General features: G+C 35.4%; 1 protein-coding gene and 1 pseudogene across 1 annotated transcript; one reads left to right on the forward strand and one right to left on the reverse strand.

Annotated features, from left to right (window-relative positions):
- On the forward strand, window positions 1–215 carry LOC119538803 (annotated as a pseudogene).
- Window positions 216–8,279: 8,064 nt separating this feature from the next.
- On the reverse strand, window positions 8,280–9,218 carry LOC119536419 (olfactory receptor 52E4-like). The gene has a single exon (XM_037839196.1). It carries the CDS (start codon window positions 9,216–9,218, stop codon window positions 8,280–8,282), a length of 939 nt encoding a protein of 312 aa, XP_037695124.1.
- Window positions 9,219–24,514: the final 15,296 nt, after the last annotated feature.

Here is a 24,514-nt window from a genome sequence, read left to right on the forward strand (position 1 = left end):
ATGTTTCTGTCTCTTCCTCTGTTGACTGTCCTTATTCCACTGGTCTCTCTAGCAGGACTGTTTTATTCAGCCTCTGTTGAAGAAAACTTCCCACCGGGCTGCACAAGCACCACCAGCCTGTGCTTTTACTGTCTGTCTTGCCAGTTACCGTACCAGTTTGTGTGTTCTTCCACCTTTGGACTTGGATAGGTATTAAACTCTTCAGACATAATTAATGCAACCAGATCCAAGATGATGTATATCTAATAATGATATGTCTTGGGCCTCTATGTCTTAAAGCTCAACTAGGTGGAAATACTGGAGGCCACTGAGTTTGCAGGAAGATGCTTTGCCTTGCATCTATCATAGGCTTAGGACTCTTGTTTACTTAAGCTGCAGAAACTTCTGTTAATATACTATTGTTCTGCCCTTGTTTATTTTTTTGTTTTGGTGTTTTGATTTTTGGTTTTTAAAATGGCTCTTTATTTTGGATATTCAGAGAAATATCTGAATATCTGAATATTCTGAATATCTGCTTTCCTTAAATTCTGGATTTCATAGGGTTATTTTTTGGATATTTTGTTCTATTTTGTTTTGCCTTTTTATTATTGTTATTCCCTAATGTTATTGTCTTTTTCTTAATACTGTTTTATTGAGAAACATTCACATACCCTACAGTCATCCACAGTGTATAATGAATTGTGCACCATACCATCATATGGTTGTTCGTTAATCACCAGAATCAATTTTTGAACATTTTCCTTATTCCAAAAGAAATAAAAATAAAAGTAAAAAAGAACACCTAAAGCATTGCATCCACCCCATCCCACCCTATTTTTCATTTAGTTTTTGTCCCCATTTTTCTACTCTTCTGTCCATACATTGGATAAAGGGAGTATGAGCCACCAGGTTTTCACAATCACACAGACGCACCATGTAAGCTACATAGTTATGCAGTCATCTCCAAGAATCAAGGTTACTGGGATGCAGTTCGACAGTTTCAGGTGTTTCCTTCTAGCTATTCCAATACACTAAAAGCTAAAGAGGGATATCTATGTAGCACATAAGAATGCCCTCTAGAGTGACCTCTCAACTCCATTTGAAATCTCTCAGCCACTGAAACTTTATTTTGTTTCATTTTGCTTCCCCCTTTTGGTCAAGAAGATTTTCTCAATCCCATAATGCTGGGTCCAGGCTCATCCCCGGGAGTCATGTCCTACATTGCCAGGGAGATTTCTACCCTGGGAGTCATGTCACACACAGGGGTGAGGGTAGTGAGTTCACCTGCCAAGTTGGCTTAGCTAGAGAGAGACAGACAGACAGCGCCACATCTGAGCAACAAAGAGGTTCACTGGGGGAGACTCTTAGGCACAATTATAAGTAGGTTTAGCCTCTCCTTTGCAGTAACAAGCTTCATAAGGGCAAGCCCCAAGTTTGAGGGCTCATCCTACTAAATTATTAGTCCTCAAAGTTTGTGAGAATATCAGTAATAACCCAGGTGGGGAAGTCCAACATTTCTGCATTTTCCCCCAGTTCCTCAGGGTTTGCCTGCAAATATATTTTTATTCTCTGTCAAAATTACTTTGGGATGTATTGGGATTTTACACTAACCTGTACAAACCTACGAGATCTTACTTCTGACTTAAAGTTCCATGCAATTATGCTGTCTGAGTAAACTCAATGTACAAGTTAAATTATTTACTATGCTGCAGAAGATATAGATCCTACCCCAAATAAACTTCTCTTGCCTGGGTCTCACACAGAGAATTATTCTTCCTGGATTTGAGTAAATAAATGTGGTAAATGATGACAATAATTCATGAATTTATATATTAATTCAGTAACTAATGAACAGCTATTATGTGCCATGAATGTACAGTGCATAAAATATAAATACCAATGAACAAAACAATCAAACTTACTTCCCATGTTGGAGTTTAAACCAAGAAAAGAAATATGGTAAATGAAAGTAATGTATACTTTTTTATGGCATATCTTTTCCAATAGTATTTAATGATAAAAAGAAAAGTCTTCATTCTAATAAATATTCTAGCTGCATCCCACACATTTTGGTTGCTGATTTTCTCCACTTGAAGAGAGGAAATCTCCTGTTGCTTTCCACATTGCATTATATATTGCATTCACAAATATAAACACCTTTGAAGAGGAATAAGTTGTCCATTTAGTTAGGTATAGTACAGAGATGCCTAAATACATTAAGCACACATGCATGTGTGTGAACACACACACACACACACACACACACACAAGCACACTCAGGACAAAACACCTGATTGAACATGACTCAAAATCCCACTATTAGAATTCTTTACATTCAAGCTACTTTTATAAACAAGATTTTAATTCTTTAACACAAGTTTCATTTTCAAATATTTTCACTTCATTTTTCTCTAGAAAAGTGAAGGTACATGGTACCAGATATGGAGGCACATGGCAAGTGGTGCCTATAAGTTCTTATGATGAATAAAGGTCAAGTTGCTGGTGGAAAAGAGAACTGGAGATATTTTTGGAACTTCACCCTATGTCTCAGTGATGTCTTCTGAGAAATAAGATACATTTAGATTTATAACTGAAAAAAATTACCTAAACTCTCTTATTTATTGAATTTAGTTCTTTCTTGCAGAGAAAAACCAAGGCAGTTATGATAAACTAATTGTGACCACCTGGAATGCTATCCTATCTTCAAATGCAGAGACTTAGAGAATTGCTTGATATACACCATGGAAACTGAAAGCAATTCCAGTTGGATATTTCTCCTTATTGTAATGGGACCCTACATTCAGAAGAATAAACATGCAACCACAAAAGGAGAGGAAACTTGGGATTTAAGGACTAAAAATATTCTCCAAAGGTTGTAATCATCCAGTATCTGCAGTCTTTTGATCTGAAGATCATTTAAGAAGATAACCAATGGAAAGTAGAGTTAAAATTACCTTCTTTAAGTTACATTCACATCTCAAGAATTAAAGAAGATAAGAGACCCTTCTTTGAAGTAAATGCCTGGATCACATGTTCACAAATCTGCTTAGTTCTAACACCATAAAAAACAGGAATGAGGGCAGGCAGGATGACCACTTAGAGGTTGGTGACAAGAAGGTGTACAAAATGGGGGATTTTTTTGCCAAATGTGTGATGAAGGAGAAGAGGGAGGGTATGTAGAAAACACACATGACTCCAACATGTGAGCTGCATATGCTCATTGCTTTATGACAGACATCTCGAGATGAGAGGCAGAAAAATAGCTTGAGGGATGTAGGCATAGGAGATTCCAACCACTGTCACATCCAAAATAAGAAAGGGAGCCACTAAAAGCCCATTGATGACATTGATGAGAATGCTTGCACAGGTCAACTTGGCGATGCCCATGTGCTCATGGTAGGAGTGGGCAATAATTCAGGCCTCACAGAAGGGCCTGTGATGGATTGGGTAGAGAATGGGCAACATGAGCAGGACTGGGAACACTATAATACCCAGTTCCTGCCGGCACTTGGGGTGTCAGAATTGTTATATAGAGGAGTGGTTCACAGATGCCTATGTGGTGGTCAAAGGCCATAGCTAGCAGAACAGCAGAGTCCATTCCTGTGAAGGTGTGTGTCAGACACTTCTAGGCCCCACAGCCTCAAAATCCAATGTCATGTGCATCAAACCAGAAGGTCCCCAACATCCTGTGCACCTGTGGAGAGGATGCGATCTCTGCCTGATAAATTGCTCAGGAAATAGAACAGAGGATCAGCAGAACTGTAGCATTGTCCAGCATAGCCACTGAGTAAACAAAGCAGTAAAGCAGAGGGATCCAGCCCCGAGAAGGCTTAAGTCCCAGGTTGCCTGTAAGGGAAAAGATGTGTGGGTGAAAAGTGGTAGTGTTGGCATGGAACATCTTGCCATTGATATGAAGTAAAATAGTTGCCAATGTCTAGAAAGAAAAATACCCAACATGGGAAGATGTATCAATACTTATCTCAAAATTTCTCCAATAGGATAGATTTTTATCTATTTTTCTTGTTAAAAAAGCTATTGCTAAAACTTCAGTACAAACCGGTGGAAGGGATATAAACTTTACGATAGGTCACTCTTTGAACATGTGGAAAACAATATCTTTTACTCATTTTCTGTTACTCCCTACAAAACCTGAATATATTTTAAAAAGCAATATGGAGATTTATGTTTTTATTGAAATAATGTTTGAAGAAAAAATGCACCTTATTTAAACACACCAACACATAAATCCAGGGAAACACAGATATACTTGCACACAGAACATGACAATACATATAAAAATATAGGTGTACATAGGTTGTAGAATGATAGAAACCCAGAAATATCTCTTTAGCTAACACATAGTTAGTATATTAGTATCAAAATGAAGAGAGATCTTTCATTAATTCATTCTGTTCATGTTTACTCATAAAGCCCCACAGACACTCTGCACTGACCCTCAGATATGAAAATTATTGCACAAACATGGTTTAACAATAAAACTAGAAATCATCTCCAAGAGAGAAATGTCTATATCTTTGGTACTAGTATCATGATAGAAGTTAAAGAATATCCAAGTTCCTTCTAGTTGCAGAATTCCCAGGAATAATCCAGGATATCAATTTATTCTATCCTTCCCTCTGTATGTGATGGGAGGGAGGGCAGTGAGGAGGTTTGTTGAAAGGAGGATATTTCAGAGAAGTAAAGAAGTGTTTCCAAAGACAGTGATGATAGTCATAATTAGGCTCAAAAAATTCATGCTCCAGTCTTACTATGTTACATCTGTGACCTTTCTTTCTAGCTTTCTTTTTTATATAGAATGAACAAGAAAAGAGAATATGGGATTAAAGAAGGAAGGAGCAGAGGGAAATGGGAAGAGAGGGAAAGTGGGACTAGTGAAAAAAAAGGAAATAAGGAAATGAAAGTGTAAAGGAAGGAAAGAGGCAGGTAACAGGAAGGAAGGAAGGAAAGAAAGAAAAGAAGGAAGGAAAGAAGGGAGGGAGGGAGGTTCCTAACTCTAAATGAGTCCAGACAAGAGTTAGAAGGTAAACTTCCTAAATGAAATTCTCATTACTTATCCACAGTCATTTATATCTTTCTTTGGCACTGGAAGTTAAAGTGAATGAACTAGTTAATCTCTATAAGTACATTGCTGTCTCAGTCTCAAAATAACAAATAGAGCAGAAGACATTGCTGCCTTTGGAGGTAATGAACTTGGACTTACATCTCAGTTCCACCATTTCTGGCTGTGTAACTTTTAGCAAGTTAGTAAACTTTGGTAAACTAAATATTTCTGGAGAGAGAGGAAAAAAAGGAAGGGGGGGTGAAAGGTAAGAAGAGCAAAATGGAGAGATGATTGAAGATAAAGAAAGAGAGAAGAAAATGAGAAATACCTTTAAATGAGATAGGTTGGTGAATGCACAAAAGAATATGACAAATACTCTAAATCCTACCTTAAATTTACAGATATCAGTGATCAAAAATCATGTATAAGGTTTTCACTGGGTGCTCATTGACCATATGAATTGGATAATAAAGCTTCTGTTTTACATACATACTGATGGGAGCCAATATGAATGTCTTTCTGTCTGGCACATTAGTATCTATCTAATGTAACAAGAAATTTTGCAGGCCAAAACTTCTATCCATTTCAAGTGTATTAAATGTTAGTCCTTCTTCATTCCTTATTAAGTAATACTATTTTCTTCATATGGTCATAAATCTGCTTGGTTCTGACTCCATATATGATAGAGTTGAGCGTTGGTGGCAATATTATGTAAAGATTGGCCAGAAGTATGTGGATGTAGTGGGGGACATTCTGGCCAAAATGATAGATCATGAAGGAAATAGGGCCAGTGTGTAGAATGAAATATCTCACAACCATGTGACCCACATGTCCTTTTATATATTTATACTGGCTGTTTCAAAGTCTTTGTGTAACAAACTCCAGTATCTGACCTTCCTCAGGTGTATTTTCTGTTGATTTTTTTTCCCATTCATAAGTCATATTCTCTTGTTTCTTTTCCTGTTTCATACCTTCTTGTTGAAAACTAGATGTTTAAAAATATAATATGACAAATCTGGAAATAAGACCTCCCTTCAGTCACAGGTTTTATTATTGTTTCTGCTTGTTTTTTAGCATAAACAAGTTATTTTGTTGTTTAAATAGTTTTTATTATATTGTTCTTTAAAATAAGAATTCTTCCTCTCATCCCCACTTAAGTATCTGCCCCATTGGCTTAATGATCAGGTAATTACTGAATTGAGATTTCCTTAAATGCCTGGAACCGATAAATCTTCCATTCCTTGCTAAGGGGCTCTGTGTTGAGTATTTCATCCCTTCCTTCAACATTCAACTGGACAGTTTAGATTTCTACTTTAACCTTCACTTCCTGCTTATACAGAACCTCAATGTTAGCTACAGATGAGAGCGTAGGGCATTCTCATGTCTTTCCTGGTGTGCACAGCCACAGGCATGCATCAAATCCTACTCATACATGGTCTGCTTACTTCCTAGGAATAAATGGAGCTTTTCATCATCCCTATAGACACCTTATTCCCCAACTTGTTTTAAGCTTTTTGTGTTGCCTATTTGCCCCAAATGGTATAAACCTCCATGTAGCTTCTAAATTAAACATTAATCTCTAATTGTTTTCTACCAACCCATCTCCAAGGGAAAGAAGGATTTTTTACTGCAGGAGTCCCCTGATAGGTTAAATACAGACAGTCTTGCTAGTAGATTATTCCTGGGAACCATCAGAGAGGTCAAATAATGACAATTCCTTGTGAATATGGCTATGCAATTTCTCCATTCCTGTTTATGTACCTCAGTGTTTGTCAGATGGGTGGTTGTCATGTGCAGTGAAGACCATTAATTACCAAGTTTACTCTGGAGCTAGAGATTGGAGAATTTCACTAGGGCACGCTTAAATGTCACAAAGTTAACTCACTGTGGGTAGTGAGATTATTCAGATGTTTTTCTCGAATAAATCCACCCTGGTTAGCTGCAAGCCTGTTATTAATTTTCAGAGTTTTAAAAAAGTCAATAATGATCATTTTATGAGGGTTTTTTTTTAATCATTTTTATGGATAGAAATTTTAGAGTTCCTCACACCACGGTTTTCAGAGTTAATTATGTACGTTGTATTTTAGCCCCTTCTGAGAAAATATATCTGTATCATCTCTTTACATTAATATACTTTGCAGTGTTCCATTTTTGCATTCATCTTTGGGCTTGGGAATACTAATGTGATAAAATTCATAGACTACCTTTAGTTTGAAAAACTCAGTGACGTTTACAATTGCCTTTTAAATGTCTTTAACTAGTGGTCCCACAAAGGTCAAACTTGTTTGGTATATAACCCAAAGCATTGTCATATCCTGTTTTTTCCAGCCCCATGTAATGTCTTCATCTTATTTTAATTAATCTGTCCGCTTGAAAAATTAGACTAATTCCTTCCTTTTTGTTTACTCTCCATTCACTGACTTGCCATATCCATTGAATGTGGGACATCTCCATCTCTTGAAGTTACTCAGTATTTGAAATGTAATGCCTTTTGTTTGTTTTTGTATGTAATTTAGACTTGTAATATTTTGACTATAAATTGATATTCTTGTATTTTATCTATTTGACTTCTGAAAAATTTCCCAAATTTCTACTACAGGCACACAGTTAAATGGTATCATTCACTGGCTGACAAACTTAGTTAACACTTGAATGTATGGGTTTTGGGGTCTAAAAATAAATGGTTTTGTGCTCAAACAAATTACCCAGCCATTCGGAGTCTCATTTCTCCATCAGTAAAATGGAAGTAATGACACTTTCATTGAAAGTTTTCTTGAAGCTTGAATTAAGTTATTTCACATATTTAATTTATTTAACATATTTCATGTACACCTATGTTAAATGCTAAATAAATGACAGCTATTACTGTTTGCTCCAAATAAATAACAATTCACATTATGGAATTCAAACATCTAATTAGACTCCTAATCTGTTGTGAATACTATCAACATTACCTCAAATTTCTGAACTATATCCTATATCTAGTTGTCGGTGGTTGTGTTATTTGCTGGCCCCTCTGTACCACATACTCACAGATATTAAATATTCATTTATTATCCTCAGATTCCCATACTTAACATTGTCCACTATATTTATCTCCATTATAGGATAAACACATTAAAAATGGCTGAAGTAATCACTGAGTAGATAACTACCTGTTCTCAATTCTGGGCAACTGGAGAGATGTCCATGCTGAGGCATAGATTCAAAGAATTTATCCACTTTAATTACAATTAAGCTACTCTCTCACTACAAATATTCTTACAACCTGATCACGAATTTGTTTTGTCTTGACACCATAAATAACTGGATTTAAACAAGGAGGAACAACCACATACAGATTGGCCAAGAGGATATGAATGTAGCAAGGAATAGTTCTCCCAAACCGGTGAGTCATAAAAGAGAAAAATGCTGGTTTGTAGAAGGCCAAGATGACACAGACATGAGAACCACATGTGCTAAGTGCTTTAAGTCTGGCATCCCTGGAAAGTAGTTGGAAAACAGCTCGAAGGATCTGAACATAAGAAAGAGCAATGAGGATCAAGTCACAGAACAGGGCAGTAATGGTCAATAAGCCATAGATGATGTTGACCCTTATACTAGCACAGGCAAGGCGGGCGATTCCCATGTGTTCACAGTAGGTGTGAGGGATAATGTAATGGCCACAGAAGGGCAGTCGCTTGAGAAGAGGGCAGAAGGGCATGACAAGGAGTACTGGCCTTCCCACTACAACAGAGACCATGACAGCTACCACTTTGTTGGTGAGGACTGTGCTATATCTCAGAGGGTCAGATATGGCAACAAAGCATTCAATTGCCATGGCCAGGAGTACAACAGATTCCATACCAGTGTAGGTGTGGATGAAGAACATTTGGATGAGGCAGCCTTCAAAGCTTCTCTCTCTTAGTTTGAACCAGAATATGGCCAGCATCTTGGGGATGGTAGAAGTGGAGAGGCCTAGATCAATAAAGGAGAGAAGAGCTAGAAAGTAGAACATGGGTTGATGCAGACTCTGCTCAGTCTTGATCACAGTGAGGATAGTGGCATTTCCCACTAGTGCTATGAGATAAACAACAAAGAAAGGGAAGGCAATCCAGATGTGGAAAGCTTCCAGACCTGGGATCCCCAATAGCACAAATTCTGTAGGGTGTGTTGTTGTGTCATTGGCAGAGGACATCTTGCTGAGGTCTCCTGGAGGATACTCTGTTGTCTTCATTATTTCTGGGAAAACAAAAGTGAATATATGGTGGTTGGATATCACAGGCATAATGGCTTGCCAATGAAAGTGTCATGAACATAATGGAAGTTAGGAAACAAATATCAGTGACATTCAAATTATCTCTTTCCTACTTGACAGTACCATGGGGACTGTGGAGGGATAGAAGCAGTCTGTCCTGGTACCGTAATGTGGAGATTCAATGATGTATTTATATCATTTTTACTGGGTAAGTACTCATCTCTCTACACCATAGCAACTGAAAACTATTCCATTAATTATAACTATTGTAAGTATCATCAAGTTTCTTTTTTTACTGAACCATGCAGAGTCTTAAAATTAAACTTTCCAAAATTTTGTAAAATGAGAGTGCGGGATTGATATGAGGTAAAACTTTGGAGAGGTGGTCAAGAAAAGAATCACCTATGTATTTAACTTATCTTTGTGGGCATTAATGCTCCTTTTATTCTTGTTTATAAAATTGCATTGATCTCTGTCTGCAGCGTACCTGTTCTTAAACTTTGACTAATGAATTATCATTAGTATTTTACTATCATGTAACTCAAAAAAATTTAATTCACTACTTAAATGTGGCAAAATATATGGGATTATCTTATTAGAGACTGGAAAACTATTTAGTTAAATTCAGCATCCATATATGATATTTTTAAAAATCTCTCAGGAAATCTAGGAAAAAAAAATTATTGGATTTGATGAAAGGCATTTATGAAAAATCTACAGCTAACATCATCCTCAATGGTAAAATGCTAACACTTCCACCCACTATAAAGATAAGGAAAGGCAATGATGCTAGTACAAGTGAATGAACTTATGAAAAATTAACCTCAACACAAAAAATTTCATTTCTACCATAGACAGATGAAAATGCTTAAACTCTAGTGTCTTCAGTGTAAAGGAATATCTTGCACACCTGCAGTAAACTACAATTTCTCCAAATTACAATAACTGTAAAATTAATCCATTCAAGGTAACTTTATTTTAAAATGTTACACAAAAATGAGTTTGGAAGGAACAAACTGAGAGGAAATATCCATAGTACTTATTTCTGACAAAGGCCCAACTGAAGAATTAATTGCCATTAAAAATAAGAGAAACAAGTCAATGTCAAAGAAAGAAACAAACCTACACAGACACTTGACACTCCACAAATAAAAATATACATATGTAAATATTCAGATAAAAACTTCTCAGTCATTACCAATCAGGAAATGTAAATTTAAACTGCAATGAAATATCTCTATCCATTCATTAGAATGACTAAAATTTTAAAATGACAAAACCAAATTCTAGCAAGGATGTAGAACAACTTTGGGAAAACTAGTAGTTTATTATATATTTAATCATGTACCCCAAAACCCAAAAAGCTTGTGCATGAAAATTCAACTCCTTGATATTTAGCCAACAAAATTTAAAACATATGTCCACACAATGAATTATATAAGAATGTTCGTAGCAGAATTAATCAGAATGGCCTCGAAGTTGAAACAACCCAAATCTCCATCAACAGATGAAAAGAAAAACAAATTTTCAAATATCTACGCAGCTAACTGATATTTAAAATAAAGTTGCATCAACTGGTGACACATACAAGAAAACATAGATGAATGTCAAAATCATTCTGCTAATCTAAAGAACGATTCTAGTTACAGAAGAGTATATGCTGTATACTTTTGTAGAAAGTTCAATAAATCTATGTTGAAAAAGTATCAAATCAGTGGTTGCCTTGGGGTATATTGGGAGAAAGGATTGACTGGAAGGGACAAAAAAGGATTTCTTGTAGTGACAGAAAAATTCTACAACTTGATAGGTGTGTAGGTTATTTAGATTATCCATTTATTTAAAATTTACAATTAAGAGATGTGTACTTATTTGGATGTAAATTTTATTAAGAAATAAAATCAGAGCCTGGAGAAAATGGTAGAATATTTATAGTAATAGGAATTGAGTGGTGGGTGCGTATGTGTAAATGTGTGTGTAGGTTTGATATCCTCCATTACAAAAGTGTATAAAAACCAAAACTAGTCAAACTAAATTTCATATCTAATATATTTTAATCAAACATTTTAATTCTATTTTTTAAAAAAAAATCCATTTGGGGGCTTATGGAAGACACAGAATATTTAATTTGAACTCAATGCTAATTTATTTCACTCACTTATTACAAAAAGCCAAATTATAAAATCATACTACAGTATTTCAAAATCACATTGAAAGAACATAAGATAAATTAAACAGCCCTTATAAAGGTAAAAATACTGCAGTGACTTCTGTTTTAAATGAGATTGAGATTTTGTTTTGAATATTTTCCTTGTTATTGATATTCATTCAGTGAAATGATAACTTTGGTATATTAATTATAATCATTTGCAATAAGTGGATAACCAACATTCGCTAAACAATGCTGAATTGGATGGTAGTATACAGAAAGAATTCCAAGGTATTATCCTAAAATATGTCTTAACTTTTCTTGAAGCTTTCTTTATAGCTTATCATTTATTTTACAAGTATTAGCATTTTATTAGATCCCACTAAAGATTTTCAAATATGTTATTCAATATATCCAACCAAATTCCTTATTACTGTAATATTAGAATCCAAATCTAATCCAAAGATCTAATCAACTGGAGAACCCCAATTGGAATGGACTGCAGGGTCCATTTTTCTCTATACTTGAGATCTGAAGACTTTTGGTTTCCTGCTTGTTTGACTTTTATTTACCCAAGAGTCTATGAAAGAAAATAATTGTTGTCAAGGATATGAAAAAATGTCTCATATAAGTATTCTCATTCAAATATCATAACAACCTTATCATATGGATGCTATTATTAGAACATTTTTATAGGCAAGAAAGCCAAAGTTTAGTGAACTTGTTTAAAATATCTCTTCAATTTAGGATATAAGGCTGGAATTAGAACACGGGTTTGTCTTAACTCCAAATCTCTTAATCTTTGGCAATAGTGCTTTTTGATAGGTGTATATCAAAACAGGTAGTAATTCTAAGGTTAAGAAAGAGTGTATATAATCATCATTGCATAGTTTTTTAAAGCATATAGACCCAAGAGAATTTTGGAAATAATTTTTTATAAGTTTAATGTGTTTTGTTTTCTTTCTACCTGTCCAACTTCTTGCAGTGCTCAGCAATCAATATCTTAAAATGAAAAAGATTGATGGCTAACACTCCAAGTATAGGAAGAAAGAGGGTTGGCAGTGAGATCATACATGGCATGAGGATGAATTCATGGGGTTTAGAGTGATGAGGGCAAGAAGGAGGTGATCTGAAAAAGGGACTTGAGCAAGACTTGGCAACAAGAGAAAGAAAAGTGGGGTAACTTTTGGGGAACACATCAAAGAAAGTGCAGTGGAATATTAGGAAGCTGTTTTGGATAAAAAATACTTTCTGGAGTTAAAATGTGGAAAATACATACTGATATCCTCCATATCAACTCCCATTCCCTATTGTGCTGATGTTACAACTAAGTGATCCCACTTAGAAATTCACAGGCATCACATGCATGCAAGAGAGAACTCTCAGTGCTTGTAAACTTAAACTAAAAACATGCCAGAAATATGGAAACATTAAACTTTTGAGGCCCCCTGGTCAAACCTTGAACAAGTGACAAAGCTCTCTTCAACATCACCAGGGGATTCAGTCTCCTTATATGTTTCTGTGATTCCACCAACGAGGAGACTCTTACCCATTCTAATATTTCCAGGATTGTATCTCTAATTCAAGGTTTAAATCCCTTTGGAATTCCTAGGAATTAAACTTCCAGCATCTAGTATTTAAATAAACTTCCAACATCTAGTATTTAAAACAGATGCCAATAGTATATTATTATACTAGTTTTATGAAGATCCTTGCCAGAATCAGGTTCAGAACATTCTCAAAACAGTACTCAAGACAAACACAATCCACTGATAGCTTAGCCTTTGTGATGAACCAGCCTTTTTTTGCCCTTTCTCATAAGTTGTAAGGCTTTGGATTTAATTGAAGGACCCATGATTTGTATAGTTTCAGAATATGATTAGAAGTTAGATTCCCTAATAGAGATTGGCCTTACCAACTGATGTCTATCCAGTGTCATAATCAGCCATGGAATCTTGTCTTTCCATATCACAACCCATCAGTCTACATGTGACTGATTATGAATCAGTTAGTGTGATGTTCAGGACCATCACTTTGGACTCAATAACCATGGGTTTATGTCCCACCTCTCTCACTTACTGATGACCTTAGAGAATTCATACCCTATGAATTATTTTGCTAATACTTAAATTTTTAGATAAGTGTATTTTGAAACTCATGTGGCTATTTCAGTAATTAAATAAGGTATTCCCTATGATGTGCCTAAAAATGTCTTGATTATCATTGGTTTGTAAATATTAGCTGAAATAATTTGTCATTATTATGATCCATGGATGTGACTCTTGGTTCTCTAAATTAAACATACAACCTTATGAATAATGTATGCATGAAATTATTTTCCAAGTAGGTACAAAGGGAACTAAGTCACCAATATTCAGTTCTAACATGAATATGGATGTTCATGTTTGTATCAGAATAGTTGCCTTTGTTTTAATGCACCTTCACAGTATTCCAAGCTTACATTGCACATATAGTTAAAAAAAAGTGGCAAAGTTTTCAGGAGCTCAGAGAATTCATAAATCCTTGGAGATATCACTATATTAAAAGCATTAAGCTTGGAATAAATATACAAATATACAAAATTATAAAAATATACAAATCTAAAATTAGTGAAACTTCAACATATTTCGATGGTATATGTTGGTTAGAATTAACTGAGAACAAAGTGGGGCTAGTAATACCATGTAATTTGCATGTATCTTTCATTCTATCTGTGAAAAAGATGATCACATTTACTGAATCTGAGCCTCAAATGCACCTTTTGACACAGGTGGAACAGGTGCTGCCATTGTGGTTTGCTGCTCACAGTGTGATGGACAACCCCAATGCCTTACAGTTAATAAAATGCAGAAACTATCTTCCCATAGAGGTCACTCTACTGGCCAACCACATTGCTTTCAATGACACATTTGAAGATTCTGGATTTGGGAACTGCTCCGGGCTCTAATCTGCACAGAAGGTGCACACATAGACTGTGTGGGGCTCCCAGTCTGTGGTGGTAGCTGCAGTAAAGGGCACTTGGCACTTTCTTCCAAGTGATATCTCTAAGTGATACACCTGATGTTCCTTCCAGAAACTGTTCTCTGTCCACTGTGCTGGGCTGCCCCAACTTTCTGAGCCTTCCTTTGGGGGCTCCATCCACAGGAAGCATAAATTATGACCTGGGTTCCCTTCTCAGGTAGAACATTCTGCCTGCTTGGTTGAGTCAGGCTGGCTTCTTGCCCAGACCCTCTAGAGGAACACTTTATGCAGAGGTAGCTCCCCTGGGAAGGACATGCTGGGGCATTAGCTCTAGCAACAGGGAATGAATGACTTGAGTGAAATGTTCTGAGGCCTCTCAGGTTAAACCTGCATTTGGAGACAGGAATCCTTTATGGCCCCCACATGTTGACTCCTTCCTCAGGGTGAATGGAAGTCAAATCTCTCCCCACCCTCTGATCACTTCCATCTCCCCCGCTGGTCAGAGTAACAGCATCACCTCAGCTGTGTGAGGAGGAGTAAGAAAAGGAATTAACCTCAGGATAAATTATTAAATGATACTGCTTTTTTTTGTAATTCAGCAACTCTGCTAAAATATGTATGAAAAAAATTTCCTGAGAGGAAGTATTAAAACCTGTCCTTTCATTTGTTGATTCTTGTCATCCTCTCAGGAAATTTTTTCATGATTTATCTTTACATATATTATCTGTCCACCCCTATATATTTTTCTTTAGACACACTGGTTTCTTATATGGCATATCTCAATTTTCCCTCTTTTGTATCTATTATTTTTCTCTATTTGTTTTAATCATGATCTCTGACTTATTAGGGAAAATTTTCTCAAGTATGTCATCTTCCACTGATGTTACTGTATTAACAGCCATGCATTTTGATTTATAGAATTCCAGTTTAAATCCTATACTAATATGTTAGCAATTGAATGTTTTCTTCACCTTCAGCTGTATATTTTATAGTCTGTTCCTGTATTAACTCATAGCAGAGTGGGTCTGGATATTGCCCTTGGAGTGAAACATCCCATTTCACATTTTAATTTTCTCAGTTAATAAGTATTTAACTATTTATGAGTTACTTAATTTCTGAAGTTCAACTTAGTACTAAAATGTGTTATTACCTAAAGATCCAAATTTGTGCCTAATATATTATAACTGAAAGAAATGATAGTTGATATTATTTGTAGTGATATTACCTCATCTCATAATGTTTATATGTTACTTAAATTTTATGAAGGTGTTAAATGCCTCTTCTCATCCTTACCCTGTTTAGTCAGTAAATTTTCTTAGTAGTAGTGTTTTGTACCTATTGTTTATACACAAAATGTAAGTATTCATTTTGTTTCAGAGTTTTTAAATTAAATTCATGTTGTATATTTTCTTTTATTTGGTTGACCTAGAAGGCAATTTATACTCTTAGTTTAAATATGCTAAATGACTCCATATAATACACATGGTTATTTTTATCTCTTTACCTTTCTTGTTGTGCCTATTTGTTGAAGTACTTGTATGGAGGCAAATTCCACCAAGATAGCAACATATCATATTAGATGTTTGTTTTCTCATTTATGAGTCAGTTGGATATGCATGAACAGATTGGTAAAGAAAAAATCTGAGTTTGTTTAGATTTTGTCTGTTTGCTTTACGAGTCTGCACATATTTTACTGAACACAGTAAATTTTTGTTTTCTGCTCTTGGTCATCAGTTGTGACAATAAGTTATTTGAGATTGTTCTTCTCTGCCACAATTCTTTCTCACTTACAGACTTTGTTGCTCCACTGCCAGTGTCAGAAATAAAAGACAGCACATGCCTTTACATTTTTCCCTCAAATTCTACCATTGTTGCCTGGGACAAATATCGTTGTCTGGTGAAAAAATCGAGTTTCTGTCTTGTTCCCACAGTCATCTCTCCATACTTTCATATTCTGTTTTTACAGATTGAAGGATTTGTGCATCTATTTCCCTCCTCATTGCCCTCTAGTGTCTCCACTGTATACACTCTATTCCCTGCATACCACTGCTTCAGTATTCTTGGCTATACAGAGGATTAATAAATAGTAACTGCTTCTTAGGATATTACAATGATTCAGAGTTAATACTACAAAATATTGAAAGCTATGTCTGGCTCATACTGCCTTCAGTTCTTTCAAGTACATACCCAGTGTCAGGATTGTGGAATCCTGTGACAACCCTGTACTTAGCTTCTGAGGTACTGCCACACTGCCCTCCAGAGGGGCTGCAAAATAGTACCTCCTTACCAACAGTGAATAGGTATACCTCTTTCTCCACATATCCTCCAACACTTGTAGTTTTCTGTGTATTTTTTAACAGATGTGTTCACACATCATACCATCCATCCCTAGTTTACAAGCAGTGGCTCCTGGTATAATCACTTACATTTTTGTGGTAGCCTCACACAGTATTGTGCTATCCATTTCTGAACCATACAATTATCTAATTGAATATTTTCTACCCCATAAGCATTGCTTGTGCTCTCTAGCTCTTAGAGTTTGTTCATTATATTTAGTTCATATGAGTGAGACCATACAGTATTTGTGCTTTTGTTTCTTCTGGCTTACTTCACTCAACATAATGTCCCAAGTTTCATCCATGTTGTTGCATGCATCATGACTTTATTTTTTCTTACAGCTGCCTAATATTCCACCATATTTATATACCACAATTTGCTTAACCATTCATCAATTGATGGATATTTTCACTGTTTCCATCTATTGGCAATCGCAAATAATGCTGCTTTAAACATCGACGTACAAATGTCTGTTTGTGTCCCTGCTTTCGGGTCTAGGAACCCACCTCCTATCACAAGCTTTTTAAGATACTCCCCTACATTTTCTTTGAAGACTTTTCTGGTCTAACTCTGATGTTTTGGTATTATATCCATTCTGAGTCTATTTTTGTATAAGGTGTGAGATGGGATCCTCTTTCATTCTTTTGGATATAGATATCCAGTTCTTCAAGCACCATTTGTTGAAGAGGCTGTTATGTGCCACGTGGATTTGGCTGCCATGTCCAAAATCAATTGTCCATAATTGAAAGGGTCTATGTCTGAACTCTCAATTCAATTCCTTTGGTTGGTGTATTTATCTTTATACAATTGCCATAGAGTTTTGAACACCATAGCTTTGTAGTATGCTTTAAAGTCAGGTACTGTGAGACCTCCCATTTCATTTTTCCTTCTCAAGATGTTTTTAGCTATTTGGGGCACCCAGCCTTCCCCCAAAATTTGATTATTGGCTTTTCTATGTCTGCAAATAAATTGTTGGAGTTTTGATTGGTATTTCATTGAATCTGTAAGAAATTTTGGGTAGAACTGACATCTTCACTATATTTAGTCTTCCAAATACATGAACATGGTATGTCCTATTTATTTAGATCTATCTTCCTTGATTTCTTTTAGCAATATTCTGTAGTTTTCATTGTGGGTCCTTTATGTCCTTGGTTAAATTTCTTCCTAGATATTTGATTCTTTTGATTGCTACTATAAATGGAATTTTTCCTTGATTCCTCCTCAGATTGCTGTTTACTAGTGTATAGAAATACTATCAATTTTTGCATGTTTATTTTGTATCCTACCACTTTGCTGAACTTGTATATTAACTCTCATAGCTTTGTTGTATATTTTTGGGAACTTTCTGAATATAGGATCATATCATCTGCAAACAATGAAAGTTTTCATTACTATAAACATCATTATAAACTATTTTTCCATAAGGTTTGGGAACTAGAACAGAATCTGATACTTCCATTATTACCAAAAATAAGCAGTAACTGTTGCCTTTCTGCTGATAGCAATGCCATATTTTGTTTGGTTGTTTACCTTGACTGTTTAGTGAAAGATAATTAATCCTTGAATTCTTGATTAAGGATTAACAATAACTTTCTGCATAATGTCCTTCCATTGATAATATTGCTGCTTTGCTTCCTCACTCCAACTTCATGGTAACCCATGTAAGCACATATTATTTTGACATACACTGTCATACACTGAATGAATGAAAACCATAACCTAATGCAGGAAAACTCTATCTTTAAATTAAATAAAATCCATACAAAATCTACCCTATAAGAATCTTGAAAGCTATGAACTCATAAATAACTTTTTTGTCAGAATCATAAGGTGTCTTACATTTTTATCAAAAGAGGAAAAATGTAAAGCAAAGATTTATAACATAGCAGTAGCATGCTAAGTTAGGACAGATTACACAGACAAAAACTCCTGGTGGTTGAAGTTGTTTTCTCAACAGTGCCCACTGGCAGGTCAGTGGTTGGCATATCAGCACCCAAAACCAATTTAAACTATCAAGTATGGCAAAAGTTCCACCACTTGTCAAACCATGTCACCCTAGATCTAGGTTGAAGATTTTGGCTTTGGTCTTCATTAGGTGCTTGGCCTGTGATTGTGGGCTTGAATCTGGTTGATCTCCATGGGTTGCCACCCCTGCATTCACAGGCAATATTGAGCTCTCATATGATGGGACTACTGACATCCATCAGAATTGCTAGGTGATCTCTGTGGAACAAAAGTAGGTGAATGCTTGCTTGAAAGGATAGAAAGGCAAGTGGAAAGTGAGAACATCAGGAAACTTACCATTAAGTTGGAAGGTTGTTAGACCCATATGTCAGAGTAAAGAATGAATGGAGGTGACATATATTCTCTAGAGCGTCCCTGAAGTGTTAGCCAATTTATTCTCACCCACAGAGTCTCATCTTGCCTCCTTAGTGCTTTCCCAATGGCCCGGGAACCTCTGGGGATTCCAGCTAAGTGCTGTACCCAGAGGAACAGGAAAGCCCTGCAGGTGACCCTGCAAAGGGGCCTGGAACAAAGGGGTGTCATCCAGCCTCCTGTGCATGTTAAGAATTAACCATTTGTGGCAAAATCCCTTGAGCCTCCTCTCTTCCTCTGGCAGAATTACAGGTTTCTCCTCCATGGTCCCAGAAGACCCTGTGAAAAATCATAAAGCAATTGCACAGTGTGTTATAACTATGCCTTCGTGTGTCTGCTTCCTCCACTAGATATAACTTCCTTAAACTTACAGTTTCCCTTATACAAAGAAATTTTTGAAAATTTAATGTATACCCTCTGCCTTCTAGGACAGTGATACTCAACTAGGTATGCATATCAGACATCAACTAAGAGTCTTATGAAAATTGAGATGTCCAGCTTCTACCTCTGACTCATGGAAATACTTTATTCGATATTCTTGATATATTGTTGATATGGCGTACATATATACATCTGTGTATATATATTTACCATACATGGAAATTTTATATACATATATTTCCTCATGATTATTATGTGGTATAAAGATTTTTTACTCTGTGATTTTTTAATCCATTTCTGTTTTTCAGATGTCACATTCACTGTTGTTGAAAATAGGGTTTATTGTTATCCTTAGAGATATATTTCTGAAGCTTTTATTTTTAGAGAAATCATGGTTAACAGAACTTTCCTGCATAAAATTAAGGATTCTCATATACCACCCTCTATTAACTGTTTGCTTTGTTGTGGTACATTTGTTAAAAATAATGAAATCATATTTTTATAATTTTATTGCCAATGTAGTCCATGGTTTTAACCTAGGATTTGCCATTTTTATAGGGTAGTGCCATGGATTTTTTTAAATTTTTATTATCTTACCATATATAAACACAAATTTTCCCTTTTTATACCATGCTCAGAAATGTATTTCAAGGCTATTAATTACGATCATAATGATGCGCTATCAGCATCACCATCCATTATCAAAACATTTCCATTGTTCCAAATAATAATTCTGTACATTTTAAGCCTTAACACTTATTCCCTGTTCCCTCCCCATCCTCTTGTAAACTACATTTTAGATTCTGTCTCTCTGAGTTTGCTTATTCTAATTTTTTCATATCAGAGAGATAATACAATACTTATCCTTTTGTGTCTGGCTTAATTCATTCAACATGAAGTCTTCAAAGTTCTTCCATGTTGTCTCATGTATCAGAAATTCATTTCTTTAAATAGCTAAATAATATTCCATTGTTTGTATATACAACATTTTAGATATGATGAGAAAATCACCTTGAATCAAGGAATTTGTAGGTTAGTGTTGACAAAGCAGAACAAAACAGGACTCCGAAACTCAAGGTTATTTTCATTTTCATTTCACTCTGTGTAAAACACTGTCACATTACTGAATATGAGCCTGAAATGCAGACTTGAACACAGATGGGGCAGGCACAGCCATCAGTGTTTGCAGCTCACAGTGTGATGGACAACACTAATGCCTTACTCTGAAAAAAATAGAGAAGTTATTTCCCCTGGAAATGACATGCTTGGTCATTTTCTGTAGCAACTGTGATTATCTAAATGCTTGACTCAAGTGTTCTGAAACCCCTTTTTATAAACCTGTACCTTGGAGCCAGGAATCCTTTCTAACCATACTATTTTTTGGCTGCTTCTTCGGCATGAGTGGAAGTCAGATTCCACCCTGCCCCACTCACCATCACACCCTCTTACCCATAGGTCAAAGTAACAGCATTCACTCAGCAGTATGGGGACAAGTCACATGAAGAATGGACCTCAGAGTAATTGATATGCCCCATCCTTGTATTTTGATAACCTTAATAAAATATATATGGGGGCTGTTCATATATATATGCATATGTATATATATATATATATATATATACACACACACACAGATATATATGTTATTTTAATAGTCCATTGTATTATACACCACATTTTTTTTATGCATCCATCAGTTTATGGACGCTTGGGTTGCATACATATTTTGGCAATCATGAACAATGCTGCAATGAAAATCATTGTGCAAATATCTGTTTGAGGCTTTGCTTTCAATTATTTTTGCTACATTCCTAGTAAAGGGATTGACAGGTCATATCATAACTCTATACATAGTTTTCTGAGGAATTGTTGAAATGTTTTCCATAGCAGTTGCAACATTTTACATTCACAGCAGCAATGAATGAGTGTTCCTATTTCTTCACATCATCTCCAACATTTTTTACTTTGTTTTTTCAATAGTAAGGCTAAGAATTTTGGTTACTAATTAACATGGAAAATGTGTTATGTTACGGTTGTGATCTTGGCAGTGTAACATGTATCTCCAAATTTATGGATGCACAACCCCATGATTTGATGTCATGAGAAAGTCAAGATTATTCTATTTCACCCTCTTCCTTCTCATGAAAAAAGAAATCAACTAGCATAGCTAGACTAGCATAGAGTAGATGCCAAAAGAAAATAAGGGTACCAAAGATAGTTTGGCAAAAATTATTGTGGAAGGCTATTGTAGGAGAATCCAGTTTCTCTACCAATGGTCACAATCATGTCAATTAAGGGAAACTATTTAGGAAAAATTTTAATTATTCTTCAGCATAGATTAGTATCTCTTTCATTGTGGGTAGAGTGTACATCTCTAACATATTGTTTTTATGCTTGAGTATATGATTTTCTTTCATCAATGCACTATCATTTAGAAAGGTGTCAGAGAGATTAGAAAATCTGTAAGATTAAAAAGATATCTTACAACAGTGTAATTGCAATGCTTGGCTTTGCTTAAACCTTCCTGAAATTTGCCAAGTGATGAGTTTGCCCCAGGTAGCTACTGCTTCTTCAGCCAGAGCCCTGGAATGAGACATATGGAGATTTGAAACTGACATAAACTCTACCTAACCCATTGATTGAAGGGAAATTTCCCCCAGCAATTCATTGAGCAAAAAAAGTAATTATCTTTTGTTCTAAGCATGTTGTATGGTGCTTACTTAAGAAACATTTCTTTATAAAATCCTGGTGAGTACCTCATTTTAGTACTCAGCCTGTCATAGAGAGTAAAAGATTAATGAGATGAGTGCAAATAAAGTGCTAAGATAATGCAAGCAATTGAGAAGGTGTTTCTAAGTAGCAATTTATCAAAAAATCATTCTTATCAGAAATTACAAACCCCTATTCTATTTCATTTTAATTATTAATTTAATCTGGTTTATTGATAGCCTTGATGGATTATTGTGGAACTGTTGGACAAAGAAAGATGAGAAAATATATCTGTCTGGCGAGATGATGGGTCCTGAACACAGGTTATATAAGGGTCACAATTGAACAAACTGAGTTTTAGGTAAGAGTTGGCAGTGTGGAAGTAGTAAGACTGGCACAACTCAGCAGGTAACGCAGCATGGTTGGAATGGAACAAAGTATAAATTCCAGATGTCTGCAAGAACTGAGTGTACTTCATCTGGCTAAGTGCACAGTTTACAGCTTCTGAAGTGAGTCCACTAAAGTGCCTCCCAATATATCATGCTTCTTTCATTTACCTAGTGCACTAACACAGACTGTGCCTACTGAAATTCTATCTTTCTGCACAGCTGAACTACCGTATCCTCCCAAATATCTTCCCCTGTCAACCTAATACAAATTTCTCTCACTTCTGTGAAACCATAATACTGTTTGTGACTTTCATTGATTTCTCTTGGATTACTTTTAAAAGCTTTATGAGAGTTTCAAAATTTTACAATTATGTAATCCCATAATGACCATATTCATGGAAACAAAATATTATTTTTTGATTCTAGATAATCTGTTGGAGTCAGTTAACTTGGAAAATTTGATGAATATTCATTTCCTCTTCTTTCATATATCTCTACATTCTGCATAGGTAAATGCAGAGATTGCAGCCTCCACAGAAATCCATCACCAAATATAAAATATCATCTGCATGCTGCATGTTGGCAACTGGTATATGTGTGCAGATTGTTAGGACATGATGATAATTATTTCATCATCATACTAAAATGGTACTATAAATGTATACTCAGAAACTGAAAAATGCAAAATTAACTCCTGAAAACCTGAGACTGTAAATATAACCATTTATACTTCCTAACATTTGGGATGAATTTATAGAAACAATAAAAAATTATATGGCATATACATTTAACAACAACTACACATCAGCAGCAACAATAATATGTTAGATGAGCTCTGCTATCTTTATCAACATACTGTCTCATTTAATATTTGCTGTAACATGTAAGTAAGGAATAGTATTTAGGAAATCTTGTCTAACTGGTGCATCTCTGGAACTGCTGTTCTGGGTCACTTTCTGTCTTTTATCTAGTATTTTTCACAGAGATTTTTTTTGCCCTGTCTCTCCTAACTGCCATTTTCTCAAGAGCCTCTCATTATATTTCATTCATATCTTTAAGATTGGCTAAGATCAATATGTTTTTAACAAACACAATAGTTATTATGTTCCAGGTGTTTTGATGGGCATTGAAAAAGGTAAAGGTGAAGACCCGCTTCTTAAATTAGTTACAAATTGGTAAAGGTGATAGAATATAAAGAAGTGGCAAATATAAGGTGTAATACAGACTTGCATGAGGAACAATTAAGTAATTATGCACACCATAGGAAGGAATTTCTGAATGTTTTGCAAACAATTGAAAATAAAATTAACAAACATTCGCTTGTCCACGTTTTTGGCATTTAATTGTTTTAAGACTGAGAGTGTCATATCTCCAAAAATGTTTCCGATGACATGAGGACAGAGGCATTTTTAATTATTTATTTGAATGGCTGATCACACACAGATATACACATGCACATACACACACTATTGGCGGTTAGGAGATGCTGACCTTGTGTTTGTGTTTGCATGAGTGTTTATTCTTTCAGTACACTTTAGTCACTGCTGAGCATGCCAAAGTAAATAGCACCTTTGATTGCTTTTTCCTAACTGGACATCTTTATCTTTTAGAGTAATATATTAAAGATTTCAGTACTCATACTTTGCATAGTGTTGCTGTGGTTGGTGTTGATAAAGTTACATAGTTGGTTGTGAAGACATGTCAAAATGGGAAAGGAGGTGGCTAAATTACTTATAAGCATATTGTGATCCAATACCTAATTCTCAAGATATCTAATCTGGAATGATATGTCAATATCTTGAAATTGTATTGGCCTACTGGAAATAATCAAATTATGTTGTGTTCAATTTCTATTCTTCCATTCTCATTTATAGGACCCTATATTTGTGCAGAAATTACCAACTGAGCTGGTTTTTCTTTGCAGCTGAAATTGCCCA

Source organism: Choloepus didactylus, chromosome 6 (genome assembly GCF_015220235.1).
Source record: "Choloepus didactylus isolate mChoDid1 chromosome 6, mChoDid1.pri, whole genome shotgun sequence".
Taxonomy (NCBI): Eukaryota; Metazoa; Chordata; class Mammalia; order Pilosa; family Megalonychidae; genus Choloepus; species Choloepus didactylus.